The 16,098-nt window shown below is 57.9% G+C and overlaps 1 protein-coding gene across 1 annotated transcript in view; it reads right to left on the bottom strand.

Moving 5' to 3' along the window:
* Positions 1 to 16,098, bottom strand: part of CD81 (CD81 molecule) — a 32,062-nt gene that overhangs the window by 9,230 nt on the left and 6,734 nt on the right. The window contains exon 2 of the mRNA XM_069107293.1: positions 3,371 to 3,485. Coding sequence (XP_068963394.1) covers positions 3,371 to 3,485 — 115 coding nt within the window. The remainder of the gene's footprint in view (positions 1 to 3,370; positions 3,486 to 16,098) is intronic.

The following is a 16,098-nucleotide window of genomic DNA, read 5'->3' as shown; positions in this document are numbered from 1 at the left end:
GAGAGACAGAGACAGACACACACAAGAGACAAAGATGAGAGAGACAGAGACAGACAAAGAGACGGTCAAACAGAAGGGGATGGTGGAGATTCAGGGAGCGCTAGGTGCGGACTCAGGAAGACCTGAGTTCCAGTCCTGCTTCAGATACTGTCTGCATGCCCTTTGCCTCAGTTTCCTCCTCTGTTGAAGGAGGGGGCCCTTGAAGGGCCAGCCCCTCTGGGTCTAGCTCAGGGATCCCAGGAGGACCAGGGCGGGAGGCCGTGGCCATGGTGCTCCCTAAGGGGCTGGGCCCTCGCTCAGCTTTCCAGGCCAGCACAATCAGTCCATTGTCCTGTCTCTGGGAGCACTGAGGCCCCCCAGCTGCAGCCATGATCTGGGCTCCTGCTGGGAACTGGGCAAGCCCCTGCCTGCTCCTGCCCGCTCCAAGGGCCCCTCCCATACTCAGATTCCATGACCCCAAGGCTACCTGCAGTGGATACCAGGCCCGGGAGTCTGGGCCCGCCCCACTGGCCAGGGGGTTATGGGACTCCGCCAAAGCAGAAGGGCCCTGGTGGGGTTGTAACCACCATGGCCCCCAGTCCTGGCCCGCCTCTCCTGAAGCAGGGTCTGGACTCCAGGAGCAGCAACAGCATGTGTGTCCCTGGTGACAAGGTCCACTACACCCCCGTCCCGTCCCCCAGATCTCCGTGTCCAGCCCAGCCGCAGCCGACTGCCACCCACCCCTGGGCTGCTCCCATCCACCACGACATCCTGGCCCGAAGGAAGGCAGTCCACCCGCCCGGCCTCTCCCAGCACCTGCTGCTGAGGACAGCTCCCCATTCTTTACCAGGCAAAGGTGGAGACAGGTGGTGTCCCTGACCAGGCCTACAAGCCTCACTTCGCTGGAAGCATGGGCCCCGGCCACGCACACACACCGAGTCTCTCCTCCCTCACCGTCACCCCCACTCTCTTCTCTTCCATCTCTCCCTCGGCACGGACCCCTTCCCCGATGCCCTCTCACCCCATCCTTAACAACAACCAGAGCCTCTGGACCCTCCTGTCTCCCCCGCCTTGGACAAGCTGTCTACACTCTGGTTTTCACTGGCTCTCCTCTCCACCCTGGCCAGGGAAGCCGGCAGGTAACCCTGCTGCATGGCCCCCTCCCTGCACAGGACCCCCTTGTGGGTTAGAGGCTGCAGGGTGGGGGGGGCAGCTGCACATTGGCAGTGGAAGGGCATCCCAGACAGGCCTGGCCCAGGGTAATTGTTCTGGCGGCCCAGGGCGGTCGGGAGCCGTGAGAAGAGGTCTATAAAATGCCTCATAAACAACCCCGCGGTCTCCTCACCGCGGCTCAGACTGGCAACGTCATGGCTGGCTATGGGCCCCCAGGAGAGGTTATTGGGGGGGGTGGCCTTGGCATACCTCAGGCCACAACTGTACAGACAAGGGAAAGCCTAGTCCTGAAGGCGGGCACGGGCACAATGGGCAGGCCTGCACCAGCTGCCGCCTAGTGCCAAGGGAACAGGTGTGAAGGGAGTCCTCACCCTCTGTGAGGCTCCATGGGACTTCCCACCACCAGCCATGCTACCTCTTCTTGGCAACAGCCCCCTCCCTGGGGTCTGCTCAGAAAGCCAGGGCCTGCCCAGGGCCCCACGAAAGCAAGAGCTCTCCTCCCCTCTGCTCTGGCTCATCAGGAGGCAGGGGCACCTCCCCTCCCCTCTGCTCTGGCACAGCAGGGGGCAGGGGCACCTCCCCTCCCTTCTGCTCTGGCACACCAGGGGCAGGGGCATCATGGGTTCAGGTAGCTGTGTCATCCCCTACAAACCCAGGGGGCTGAAAGAACCATGTCTACATGGTGCACAGATGTGGGCTGACAGCCTGAGCGAGGTGTGGCCACCAGCTAGGACTGAGGGAATGTCAGACCAGACTCTAAGGATCCATGTGAGGCTCTTCAGAGCTGGGGGAAAAGAAGGAATCCCTCCTCCCCAACATAACCCTGGTGGGGATGGGGGGCCCATGGCCTTAGGAGGGGCACTGAGAAGGGGCAGCTTCAGGGGGCAGGATGGGGGCCTGAGGTATGCCCAGACACAAATACTGACTGCCTCTGAAGGGAGCCGAGAGGCCTGTGCCAGAGGAGGGCCGTGGTGCCAGCGGGGGATGCGGTGCCAGCCAAGGTGCCTGCTGGCTGCCCACAGGAAGCAGGGAGCAGGGTCTCCCCTGCACAGCAGGCAGGGAATGCCCCCTCCCTGGGACCCAGGGCTGTCGGCCTTCTGTGGCGGGTGGCTGGAGAGTTCGGTGGGCCGGGCCAGCCCCTAACAGAACTCAGTAAGCCTCTCCTCTGGCGGCAGACACACAGCAGCTGCCACCTCCTTTACCATGGCTATATAAGGAGAAAACAGAGCCGAGGGGCTTGAGGACCCAGATGTCTCCTGTCACAGTCACGGGGCCCACGGGAGCCCAGTGGGCTCAGGACAGTGTGGGGTCTGCCCAAGGTCACACAGCTAGCAAGCATTAGGACCTGCGCTCTGGTCCTCTGCCACCCTGTTCCGGGTACCCCAAAAGCAAAGGGCAGAGGCCATCAGAGAAGCCCCCGCTGCCCGGCCCCCAGCCCTGGCTATTAGCCTACTGGGGCTGAGCGTCCCAGGGGCTCCCCCGCCCCCAGCAGCTGCTGTCTTGGAGCAGCCCGGAGGCCAAATAAGGCCCTGGGAGAGGGAAGGCGTGGAGGGGCTGGGTTAGGCACCCCTGGGGCCCCGCAGGATGTGACTCGGCCTGGCTCCTCCCTCTGGGCTGCCTCTTCCTTCGGCGGCCCTGCTCCCTCCCTCCAGGCCAGGTACAGTGAAGCAGCACCAGGCCTCCCCAGGGCTCTGTGCCCTCCCCAAGGTGCAGAGCCCACCCACAGCCCTGCCTCCCTCCTCACAGACACGCTCCCCTGTAAACAAGACAGTAGAGACCTAAAAGTGGGGCTGGGAAAGAGGCCAGAGGCAAGAGTGGCTGCATGAAGGCAGCACCCCGGCCCGCCAGCCTCGGGACGATGGGGCTGGGAGGTCACCCAGGCATTTGTGACCTGGGAAGCAGGACAACAGGCCTGAGCCTCCCTCCACTCTTCCTCTGGCCTTTCCTGGGGCTCCCCACTGCCGCGCTCCCTTCTCCCCAGACCCAGCTCAGGACCCCTCCAGCAGCAGGCACGTTTCTGCAGCACCCCTCCCCACCTTCACCACCACAGGGCTCCTTCCTCCCATTTCCAGAAGGGGAGACCTCCCAGAGCAGGCAGGATCCAAGCCTGCCCCTCGAGTTCCTGAGGGCAGAGCTGAGATCTGGGGCCAGGGGGGGGGGGGGGGGGGGGCCAAAGCGGGCTCTGTCAGCCCCTCACCCCAGCCAGGGCCCCACTCACCCACGTAGAAGGTGCTGGGTGCAGGCTTGTCATCAAGGTTCAGGTGCAGGATGCTGGTGGTCTGGGAGTCATGGCGGAGCCATAGGGCCACCCCGAGGATCACGCCTCCGGCCAGCTGCCAAGTGGAGAGAAGCTGGTGAGTGCCGGAGGAAGGCTGGAGGCTGTCCACCCCAAGCCCAGCTCTGCTGCCTGCCCCAGGGTGGGCCGGCCAGCTGGGACCCCCGGGAACAGGGCCCAGATCTGAGTGATTCCCACCGGGAAGGATGCCCCACAGCTGGGGAAACGGCCCAGCGACAGCCAAGGAAGGTACCGAGCCAGCCCCAGGACTCTGGGTCCCACTCTCAACATGGCTGTGGTTTCCTTATCCACACCGGACTGGCCTGCGGTATAGACATTGGCTTTGGAGGTCTGCCAAAGGAGAGAGCCTGCCTGTCTGTGCCCTGTGTCAGAGGATGTGGCCACAGGGTTTCTGGGTTCCTGAAAACTCCCCTTAAAGAATGTTTCCGGACATGCTCTGAATGTCGGCGCTCAGCCTCTCCCCATGCTCCCTGGCCCAGGGGGCTCAGGTCACACAGGCCCCCTTCGGCAGTGGCCACCCCAAAGACTGCTAAAGAGGCCCAGGCACCTAGAACATGGGAGCTCTAGAGCATGGAACATGGAAAGTCAAAGCCAGGGGGTCTTAGAACAGAGAGTGTGGAAGTTACCAGGAAGGCCCTTAGATCAAAGAACATGGTATGTGAGATCTTGAGAAAGCTAGACCATTAAATGCAGCACAAGAGGGAAACTGGAGCCACGGGGAGAAGGGACACGCCCAAGGTGACCCAGACCGTCAGAAGCAGATCTGAGACCAGAACCTGGCCCTCCTGGCTTCTTCTTGGAGGAGACCAGCATAAAACTCCAAGTGGCTCCCCGTTCCTTCTGGAGACCACAGGGGATGGGTAGCCTCAGTGTTCTTCCCCCAAGGCCCAGGTGAGAGTCTATTCACTGTTGTGACTACATAACCACAAACAGAGTGGCCTCTCTGAGGGCAGTGCTCCCTGCCCCCCCACACACACACACACCAGCTGCTGCCAGTTTCCTCCCTCTTCTCCCAGACGCCTCTACCACCGGTTCCCCATGATTAGGCCAAGGCCTGCAAAACTGCTCCCCTTCCGCCCTGTCTCCCCCAGCAGACCGCTGCCTCTGTCGTCCCCACTCTGAGGCTTCTTCCATCTCTCCCCCTCTACTTGTTCCTTCCCTTCTGCCCACAAACATGGCCAAGTCTCACCCAGCCCCCAGAACCCTCCCTTGGCCCCTTCCATCCCCACTAACCAGCCTCCTGTATCTCTTCTGCCCTTTGTAGCCAAATCCTCGAGAGGCTGCCGAACACAGGGGCCTCCACACTCCACACTCCTTGACCCCTGATGATCTAGCTTCCGACCTCATCATCCTACCAAAATGTCTCCCCCAAGTGACCAATGATCTGTGAGCGGCCAGATCCAACGGCCTTCTCTCACTCTTCACTGTCCTTGGCCTCTCTGCAGCCTCTGCTGCTGCCGGTCACTCTCTCCTCTCCAGGTTTTCAGAGCACCCCCTCCAGCCTCTCCTCCTCCCTCTCTGACCGCTCCCTCTGCATCTCCTTACCCAGATTCTTCTCCAGGGTCCTGTCCTGGGCCCCCTTCTCTTCTCCCTCTAATCTCCCTCACTGGGTGGCCTCATCAGCCCCCATGGATGTCGGCAGCATCTTTTACACTCATGATTCCCAAGTCACCCTTTCCTGCCCCAGTCTCTTTGCTGAGCTCTGATCTCTCACAACCAGATGTCCAGTAGACATCTTAGACTTGTTCTGTCCAAAGCCAAACTCATGATCTTACTCCTAAATTCTACCCCATCCTGCAGAGGGCACCCTATCCTCCCTGCCCCTCAGACCCCAACCTGGGCATCATCCTGGGCTCTTCACTCTCCCTCACCCTCAGATCCAAGATGGCACCAAGACCTGTGGCTTTCACCCCTGCACCATCTTTCACATACGTCCCCTCCTCTGCTCTGCCCCTGCCTCCAGCCTGGCACAGACCCTCATCTCCTCACACCTGGACCATCTCAGTAACTGCTCATCTCAAGCCTCTATCCTTCGTGCAGCCTCCAAAGCCCCGATAGGGTCAGGTCTGACCCTGTCGCCCCTCTTCAGCCTCCAGGAGCCCTAGCACTGTCCCATCTTCTCCCATCTCGCCCCTCCCTCCCTGGCCCCTAGCCTGGAAGGCCCCCCATCCTCTGCTAGACCACTGACCTCATCAGCTACAGGGAGGCTCCCCCTCCTCATCCCCAGCCTTCCCTCTCATTCCTATTTCTTATTTATCCTGTAAACAGCTTTTTTGTGCACTCTTGTCTACACACTGTTCCATCCTTGGATTGTTAGCTCCTGGAGGGCAGGGCCTGCCTTCTGGCTCTTTGTAGAGCCTGGCACATAGTAGGCTTCACAAACACACGGTCTCCCCTCAAGGACAGAGTCCTGCACGGACGCGGCTTCCACCTGTTTGTGTCTGGAGAGAAGCGGCGGCGAGAGGCTCACTGGGCACAGGCCATAGGGGAGCACGGTCCTACTGTGGTCCAAGGTCCTACATGGTCCTACTGGGGGCCAAGAAGAGTCGTGGGAACACACAGCTGTCCTGGGGGAAGATGAAGGTGCGTGAACGGACAAAACACTGCGCCCAACAAGTGTGTGCCAGCACCTCCCTGGGCCTGGCCTCACGCTGAGCACCCAGCCCACGGCCAGACCTGACTGCCTTCACAGTACCTCTCACACACTCGGTAGTACAGATGAGGAAACTGAGACCCAAATGTTAAGGGACTCGTCCAAGGTCACAGAGTCAGGAGCTGGCAGTGTCTGGGTTTACGCTTGGGTCTTCCTGACCTTAGGTCCATCCCAAGCACCCACTGAACCACTGCCAGAGCCACTCCTAGTTCAGGCCCTGAGGCCAGGACATCCGCAGCACTGCAGGAGCCTTGTACCTGGTCTCTCTGCCTCAGACAGTGTCTCCGTCCTCCAGGCGCAGGCCAGACCTGGCAGCCCTCCCCCTAGGATGTTCCCTGGCTCCCTATTGCTTTTACGATGAAATGGAAGGACCTCTATTGGCACGGTGAGCAAAGGCTCTGTCCAGCCTTCCTGACCACGACTCCCTTGTAAAGTCCAGACCATGCACAGCACTCCACATGCGTGCTGATGGGGTCAGATGGAGAGGTGGGGGACCAGGTCCTGAAGGGCAAGGGGAGCCATGTTCTCACTCTGGCTAGAGGAGAGATGGAATACCCCCTGTGTGCCGAGCCCATGTGGCACACTGGATGACTCAGACCGGCCCTCACAGATCTTCCAGCCTGGCGTGGGTGCAGGAGGACTCTTGGAGCTGGTCCTGGAAGTGGGCATCCAGCCTTGGCCTGAAGGCCTCCGGGGAGGGAGAGTCTCCCCCCCAGAGCAGCCCACGGCCAGTCCCTCTCCCATGCAAGAGCTCTGGGGATCCAGTGGGTCGTGAGGTTCTACGTGATTCTGAGGCAGACAGTCATCCCTCCCGCTCCGCCTGGCACGCCTGACGGCAGGGTGGGAGCTGCTGTCCAGGGACCATGGCCATGCCGGTCCCCAGGCAAGGCTCTTCTGCTTCTAAGCTGTGCTTGGCCAGGCCATCCTAAGGCCTCAGATGGCTGGCGATGCCGGAGCCGGCACTGTTGTCATTGTTCATAGACCCCAGATCGGTGGCTCATTCATGTGGGGCTGTGGGGAGGCACCTCCTGGAGGGCAGGGCCTGACCTTTGCCTGGCACAGTAGGTGCTTAATCAATGATTAGTGACAATTAGATTTTTTGTACTTTTCCTCCTTCCATATTAATTTTGTTATCCTTTCACATTCCATGAGGTGTCAGCTTGGTCATTTGATTGGCACAGTTTGAAACAGGTAATATTTTCATGAGACTGGCACAGTCTAGGCATGACCAGTGACTGTCTCTCCATTCATTTAGGTCCTCCTTCACTGGTATGAAAATGGCCTTGTTCTGTGCCTCTGCACTCTGTAGAGGAACATTTGGCCAGGCCTCCCTGGTGCCTCCCTGCTCTGGGATTCTGGGGGCCTGGAGGCCTTGCTGCCCACGAGAATGGAGCCCACCCTGAGCCACCATTCTCTGCTTGGGAACCACAGAGCTGGGCCCTGCCTCTCCCTGCAGAAAGATTAGGGAACTAAGTGTCAGAGTCACTGTCTCTGATTGTTACTTTAAATGGAATTCTCTCTCTCCCCCTCTCCCCCTCCTTCCCTTCTAGTTTCTATTTCAGAAATGCCCTCCTTCAGATAGTTATAGACCCTCCCTCTCTAGTCTCAGTGCGGCCAAGGTTCAGCTCCTCTCCAGGCAGAACGCTGACCTGTCCTGGCGCAGGAGGGCAGCCCTTTACCCACCCATCCACTGCTTTCCTCCAGTGAGATGACCCCAGCATCAGCAGGACCTGGAGAGGGAGAAACAGGCTTTCTTGGGTGCCCGACCTTCCTTCGGGAATCAACGGCCCACCTTCACAAAGCCCTGTCTCTGGTTCTGTCCTCGAGGGGTCACAACCTCTGTACACAGCCTCCCTTCCCACCTGGCCTCCTCTCTCCTCGGGGAGCTGGACCCCACATGTACTCAGGCCCACTCACTCTGAGCCCAGGGTCTCCTAAGCACCAGCCCCTCGTTTTCCAAAGACGTCCACTCCAAAGCAAGGCCGTTGGGTCTCCCTGAAAGACGAACGGATGCATGCTCATTTTCCCTGGAGCTGCAAGGTTTATCATGTCCTTTCCTCACAAGGTCACGGAAAACTTCTTACTACAAAGATAATTATCCCCACTTTCCAGAGGAGGAAACCTGGGCTCTGAGGCAGTGACATGCCTTCGGTCACACCAGCAGGCTCAGGGGGTGTTTCCAGGCAGGTTCTGACCAGAGAAAGGCAACAGGTGGGAAACCAGAAAGGGAAATGCAGCCTCTTCAGCAGGGGCTGAAGTGAGAGTGACTGAGGCAGAAAAAACAGGTTCAGGGAGGCTCAAGGGCCAGTGTGGAGACACAAGACCCAAGGGCTGGCCTGCTGCCACCCCATCCAGGAGACTGAGCAATGGCCTTAACTTTGGAAGGACCAAGCGACCTGTCAGCACAGGAAGTCAGGGGAGCCGAGCTCCAGAACCCAGGCCAGCTGATGGCCCTGGAGGGGCTCCAAGCTGCAGAACCCAGGCCGGCTGATGGCGGGGGAACAGGGCACCACGCTCAGCTGATGACAGAAAGCTCACTGCCCAGGAACAAACACATGAGGGAAGCCTCTAAAGGCAGACTTGGGGTCAACCCAAGGAGCCCTGGGCGTCTGAAACAGGAGACAGAGGCTAGCAGGGTTCTGGGCATGGAGCCACAGTGCCCACAGAGGACATTGGCCATTCACAGGCTCTAGGATCTGCCCTGGCAAGGGTGGCAAGGCCAAGGCTAAGCACAGACCTTGAGGGCGAGAGTCAGAAAGGCAGAGATGGAGGTGATGTGTGTGTGACACTTCTGACAGGAAGCCTTCCCTCTCTTCATTATTTCCTCTTTATTTTGTCTTTTCCTGCATAGTGGTTTGCATGTCTCTCTGTCAGACGAAGGGCAGGGCCTATCTTTTGTCCCTTTTTGTATCTCCAGTCCTTAACCTGACACCTGGTAGGTATTTAATAAATGTTTCTTGATTGATTAATTGATTGGGGGAGGGGAGCTGGGCACAGTACATAGAACATGAATTGTCAGAAGTGGGAGGGGCAGGGACCAAATCTCTCATTTTCCAAATGGGAAAACTGAGTGCCACAGAGAGGAAAAGACTTTGTCACAAGGTTTGTGAACAAAAGTCAAGCCAGAACCCAAGGTTCCTGATCCTCGGCCCACAGCACCAGGAAGACTGAGCTGGGGAGGAGAGTATGTGACTGTGGAGTCAGGGAAGACCCGAGTTTGGGTCTTGTCTCCACACTGAGGGGGTCTAAGTGACAATTCAGGAATCACTTGATCTCTCAGAACCTCAGTTTCCTCATCCTTAAAATGGGCACTATTCCTGCAGCCCTCAGACGACTGCCATAAGGCTCAAGGGTAATGGATGCCACCGTCTGGCATCCATGGGCATCCTGCTCAGCATGAGGAACTTCAGCTGGCCACGTGGCTGCTGATGGTCCCTTGTTGTGGGAATGGGAATCTGAAGATCTTCCCTGACCCTTGGCCCTTTGATAGGCTTAAGTGACTCTGAGAACCCTCCCTAATTTGAAAATATCCTCTGCCTCCAATAGGCTGAATGTTGTCACCTGGAGCCTATGGTGGGAGGCCCGTTCTTTCAGGAATGCCCACGCCTTGGTGCTCTGTGATTGGGCAGTGGATCAGGAGGGTTATGACATCCTCTGACCCAGGAGAAGGCTACATATGCCCTGATGTGAGGCTTGGCTTTGGGGCTCACTTTGGGAAGAGTTGTGTGATGCGGCCAGATGAGACTCTGGGCAGCCGTTGAGCCCTGGCTTTGAAAACCCAGATGTTGGTGCTTCTCTCTGGTAACTGCCTAGGTATGGATGTAATGGTCAGACAGCTGGAAGCCTGTCTGCTGGTCTGTGTCTCTGTCTGTATTTGTTGTCTGTTTGTATTTTGTTTTTATTCTCTGAAGTTCAGGCTGCTGACCTTTTTCCCCTGAACTAGGTAAATGACATAGGTTTGATTAAAGCAAGATTGTGAACCCATTTTGAGTTGCTTTCCTTTAAAAAGCAGATCTAAGAACCTGTGTTAGCAGTCACCCTGGGGATGCTGGGGTGCTTGCTGCTACAACCCTCTATGTGAAAAGCAGAGGAACTAAGAACTTTTTTATCTGCCTTCATGAAAATTCCATTCTCTAAAAGACAGAGGAGCCAACAAGGGGGAAGAATCCAGTACTGGGCCCGACTCTCACTAACAGAGAGCGCTTTGGCCTAGGAACTTGTGAGGGGAAGCGACTGCTTCCTCCCAGGGCATGTGACGAACAAGGAGAGGAAATCTGGGCCTGGTCCAGCCCACATCCTAGATCTAGAGAGGGCGGCTTCATCTCAGAGGGTTCTAGGATAGCCCCATGGAGAAATCCTCTCTATTCCATAGCAAGGGTTGACTAACTGGACAGTCTGGAAGCTAAGAAAGTCTGAACATTTTCAAACACAATAAAACTTGACTTGCAAATACAGGAACCACTCTTAGCTGCCTCCTTCCCACCCTACAAAAGCAGGGGCAGGGGATTTGACCCCTGTTCTATATGGGAGTCAGCCTGTGTGGAGGGATGAGAAAATTCTAGAGGGATAAATGGAGATGTTTACAAAAAGGAAGAAAACCAAGAACCATGAATGTGGCTGCATAGGGAGCTCCCTGACCAACTTCCAAAAGATTGGGACAGAAGATGAACGCAAGGGCCGGGAGCAGAGGATGAATGCCCGTGGGTGGCATGGTCTATAGCACACAGAAGCAGGCGTGCTGTGACTCAGGAAGGAGCAGAGGCAGGGTGGGCCAGCCTGGGGCAAGGGAGAGATGGGAAGTTGGGCCCCCTCAGCCTGCCAGGGCAGGGCCCAGTCAACATCGTTCTTTGATTTTCTGTGTTCTTGGGTTTTCTCTGCCTTCTAAAGAATGGACAAAAGCAACCAGCAGGGAGCTGATTCCCCAAAGGGAGCATAAGTAAGAGACCCCCTAGTGGCCCTCAGATAACCTCCCTGTCCCTGAAAGAGGAAGCAGGTGATAATGGTCCCATGGACTTTGGCTGAGGCTGAGGCCTCTAGAACCTCCCAAATACTGGAATGGTGAAGCCTAAATCAAAGGCAGTTTAAGCAGGACTGGGACAAACAGGGGCATCCAGAGGACAACCAGAAGTGCGAAGGCCTTGCCTGAGGCCATGACACACACTGGAGATGCTTTCCCTGGATGTGTGTGTCCCAGTGTGTGAAGGCCATCCTGTGGAAGAGGGATGCATTAGCCTCGCTCCATTTGAGAGTCTGGCTCCTGGCACAAGCTGTCTGTCTCAAGGCCTCCTCTGGCTTCGGGCGGCAGAAATGTGCCAGGCTCTGGGAGCAGAAGAAGTCAAAGGCTGGGCCTGGGGAGGGGTCTCGGGCTCCTTGCCCACTGAACAAAAGCAAAGTGATTTCTGACACCCACTGCCCTCAAGGCCAGCCCTCCAGAAGCTGGCAGCAGCAGGGGCTGCCAGGGAAGAGTCTGGGTCTGCAGCAGGCCTCTGCAGGTGTTTCTGTAAAGAAACAAAAGCACTGACTTCCTTCAGGGGGGCTTGGCTGTTTGAGGGAGTTTTCTATGGAGTTACTCTGGAGGGAGGGCAATGGCCCGGACAGATGAAGTGAATCACACCTACAAACTGCCTCCCCCCTCCTCCTGGGGGCCTAGAGGGAAGGGAGGAGGAAGGGACTCTGGGCAGGGCCAGGCATGTGGCCAGGGCATGGGCAGCGAGGGGCTCACTAAAGCTACATGGCTGTCTGGGGGTCATGAGCCCTGAGCCTCGGAATTCCTTCCCTGTCTTCCTGCCTTCCTCAACTCCCTAGGGGTCCTGATGAAGACCGAAGGTTAAGAATGATGCCCAGGCCCAGCTAAGTCTTCCTTGCTAGTGGGGCCCAGACCTGGGAGTGAGGAAGCCAGAACACCTGGCCTGAGACCATAAAAGCAACCTGCTCCCCAGGGTCCCCTCCCTCCTAAGGATGTACCCAGAGGACAAGGGGAGAAGGGCCCAGCTGGTGGGGAGGGGCAGAGGATGACTCTTTGGCCACTGAGCAGGGGGAAGGTATGGGAACTCTCTGGGGAGGGGTGGAGCCCTGAGCGCCCAACCTGGCCCCTACCCAGAAGCCCTCCAGAGAGGGTCAGGGCACAGGGGCAGGCAGGACAGGGCAGCCTCCTTCCAATGACAGGACAACCACAAGGATCTGGGGTCTCTTCTTCCCCTCCGAACACAAGGGCTGTCCTATCCAAGTGCCAGGAGGCTGCTGCTACTGTCAGTCACAAGAGGGAGGGAAGAATCCGGGTCCCTCCCCAAAGCAGAAATGAGCTAGCCTCAGGATCACGATGGGTCAGCCAGAAAGGACACGGGTTAACCCAAAGATGTGGCAAAGGAAGACCAGAGGGGTAAGGCCACAGGCAGGTCCCGAGGGCAGAGGGGAACACAGGCCAGATGAGCCCCTAGGCTTCTGACCCTCAATCCGGGTCCCCTCCTGTGTCCTAAATGGTCACACATCAGGAACTCAGAGTTGGCTGAGGCCCCAGAGCATGGAAGCGCTTCTGGCCTACCTTGGGTCACTGAGGCTTGGCTAGAGGAGCACTGTGACAAGGTTGGCACCCAGTATCTAGAGACAAACAAGCCCTAACAAGACCCAGGGCCATTCCCCAAGAGAGGAGAGGCCACAAAAGACGCAAGAATGTTCCACATCACTAAAACTAAGGCCCAGCAATGGAAATGACCCTGAGGACTGATGCCCTGCCCAGCAGAGTGGCAGAGATGGGAAGAGGAGGAGGAGGAATGGTCCAGGCATGAGGTGGGGCAGCTGCCACTGTTCTGAGTGGGGGGCAAACCTGGGCCCAGGCTTAAAAAGAGCAAACCCGTGAGTCTTGGGCTGAGAGCACAGGCCCTGGGGCCTGGCCCCTCCACAACTGAATCTCCGTGGGACTTGTTTAACCACTCATGAGTCAGTATCCCTAGGCATACACTGAGCACTTAATTAATGCTTATAGGGTGGCAACAAGCTCAGTGACTCAGTGGGAGATGGGAGATGAAGTCAGAGGCTGGCAGGAGTCCCGGGGCCCATTCTGGGCAGCCAAGACAGCGAAGGGCCTCAAGGTCATGCCCCACAGAGGTGGGCTGAAGGGCATGGAATGGTACCTGGAGAAAGGAAGCCCCAAGGAGCCCGAGCAGGAGGGGCGACAGTCCTGGCCCCCGAGTCCCTGAAGGCTGCCACACACAGGAGGAGCAAAGGGGGCTTGTGATGGGCAGGTTGCTACAGGCTGGACACCAGCCCAAGTGGAAGGGGAGAGGCTTCCCCTCCGTGGAGGTCCCCAAGCAGAGGCTAAGTGCACTCTCACTCAAGATGCTGGATAGAAGCCAGAGGTCCGGGTTCCTTTCCTATCTAGAAGCCATTCTAGATAACCACGAGGCTCCCTTTTCAATTACAGTCAGTTGGGAGAAACAGTACTCGCCACACCAGAGGCCGTGAGGGCTGTGACGCACCTGCCCTGTCTCTGACGCTCCGGGCGCCCGGCCCTGAGCCCGAGGAAGGGCAGGCCCTTGCCTCGGGTTCACAAGCATCAGAGGCCTCCTTCCAGTCAGGTCTCGGCCTTGGTGGGCAGAGCAGGAGGGTCAGTCAGGAGCTCTGGGGCCCAGGATGCTTTTCTGTGTGCCTCTGGACCTCTGTTCCCCCTCCCTCTTGTAGAAGCAGAGCATGGAGGAAGGAGCCTGCCAAGGGAGGTTCGACCTCAGCCCAGAGTCACCAGGGAGAAGGCAGGAGCAGATGAGAGAGGAGCTGGGACCTTGGCTGTCCTGCCTGGCGGTGAATGGGAAGGAAGAAGGTGGCATGCCTTGGGGCACTGCCATGGAGACTGCAGCGCCGTTTGCAGGGACTTTGGAAAATTTGTTGGGAGAGCCCAGCACAGAGATCCAGAGCCCAGGGCAGAGACAGCAAGAGATCCAAGAGACAGCCAGCCAATCCAGGGCAGAGACACCTGTCCTGCCAAACCTCCCTGGGCTCTATCTCTCTCAAAGAGAATTCACTTGGAAAACGTTCCCCTCTGTTCTCAATCTAGAACATGGCACACCCATCTCTGGAGGCCCTACTGGCTTCCTGCATCCAACCAGACGGCAATGCCACCTCCCATGGGGACCCTGGCACTGTCTGATGCCTTCCCTTTCCGTAGCTCAGCCTCATCTCCTCCCAGAAGGCAGGCAGGGCCCAGGGCTGCCCACCCAGGACAAGCTCAGCCCTCAGGAGGGTGGCCTGCAAGGGCGGAAGTGGTTGGGTGAGGACCCCTGGAAGGACCTAACAGGCCACAGGCCTCACCCTGCTGAAGAGGGGGTTCTTCTCATCTCTGGGTGCTCAGCAAGCCCTCCAGGCCCTACGGAAAATGGGTCTGAGTCTCCTCCCAATCACAAAGAGCTCCCTTAGGCCTGTGCTGGACCCTGGACTGAGCCATGGCTTTGTAAGAGAAGGGGGAGGAGAAGGTAGGGGTACAAGTGAGTGTGCGTGAGCATGTGTGTGCATGCATGTGAGTGAGTGTGTGCATGCATGTGAGTGAATGTGTGCATGCATGTGAGCATGTGCATGTATGTGTGTACATGTATGTGAGTGGGTATGTGTACATGCATGTGAGTGAATTGTGCATGAGCATGTATGTGTGTGCATGCATGTGTGTGAGTGTGTACGTGTATGTGAGTGAGTGTGTGCATGTGTGTGTGTGCATGTATGTGCTGGGGCTGGAAGGATGGCCTTGAAAGGGTTTTAGGAAAACCAAGCAGGCGCCTCTATTCCTTTTTTCCAGTTTCTCCAGCCAAAGACCCGATTGCTTCCAGGCACAGGCACAGGATGGTGGCGTCTCAGGGCTCCAGACCAGCCTGCCTCTGATCAAGGACCCCACCCCCACCCCACAGTAATGACAAAGGGTCACTCAGCCTCTGCTCAAGGTCCTAGTGTGAGGGGGCACCACCTAATCCCCTGGCGACCTCTCCGACTTCAAGGTGACTGCTTGTGGGAGACCCTCCTGGCCCCCTCCCCAGCCCTGAAAGGCACCAGCCACAGTCAGAGGGATGGGGTTGGGGGGCTGAGGAGGGCGCTTGTCCCATCCTTCAGGGTCCAATGGAAACCCCACCCTGTCCCTGAGGCTCTCCCTTCTCCTCTGTACCCCCTTGGGCCACAAGTGTATGTCTGTACCACTCTGTGGAAGCCCACCCAGACTGGGGAGCTGGGATACCTGGGTCCAGATATTGCCTCAGACCCTCACTCCTGGTGTCCTGGGTATCATGCCACCCTCTCAGTTTGGGCAGCTCTGAGGAGAGGGTTCCACTATGGGGTCTTGGAGGCCCCTGCCCTCCTCCAGGTGGTCTCTCCAGATGTCAAACAAGGTCCCCACCCTCTGCTAGGTGGTCTCTGAGGCCCCCGCCCGCTGGTATGGGTCTCCGAGACCCCCTCCCTCTGCTATGGAGTCTCTGAGGTCCCCGGCCATCACTATGGGGTCTCCGAGACCTCCCCCCTCCACTATGGAGTCTCTGAGGTCCCTGCCTGCTCTAACAGTCCACGGGGCAGGTTCTAAGGGCTGACCCTCTTCCAACAGCTGATGCTTTTCAAGGCAGCCCCTCCGCCCTCGCCCTTGTACATAAAAGGCTGTTCTCCTGGCTGGGTATTTTTAGCTCCTGTGCATGTGAGGGGAGGTGAGAACAAATACATGCACAGAACCCCTGGGTTTGGCAGCTAATTCTCCACTAGCCAAAGCAGGTCCTTCAGTATTGAGGGCCTACTACCATGTTTGCCCGATAATAAGACACTGTCTTATTATTTTTTTTGGAAAGAAAAACACCAGAGGGCTTATTTTCAGGGGAGGGCTTATGTTGTCCTGCCTCAGCTCTCCTCCACGGCACTGCTCTCAATGGCGCCAGCAAGCAAATCACTAGGGAAGAACAGGATGACATGCTCACTGCTGCAGCTCTGATTGGATGCAGCTCAGAGCGCGGCGTGCGTTTCACCCGGGGGGGGGGGGGGGGGG

The sequence above is a fragment of the Petaurus breviceps genome, unplaced genomic scaffold (assembly GCF_028583685.1).
Source record: "Petaurus breviceps papuanus isolate PSGF00001 unplaced genomic scaffold, PetGlider_PUasm1.0 89794, whole genome shotgun sequence".
Classification (NCBI taxonomy): Eukaryota; Metazoa; Chordata; class Mammalia; order Diprotodontia; family Petauridae; genus Petaurus; species Petaurus breviceps.
Note: the sequence above shows the minus strand (reverse complement) of the source record. Positions and strands in the feature narration are given on the sequence as shown.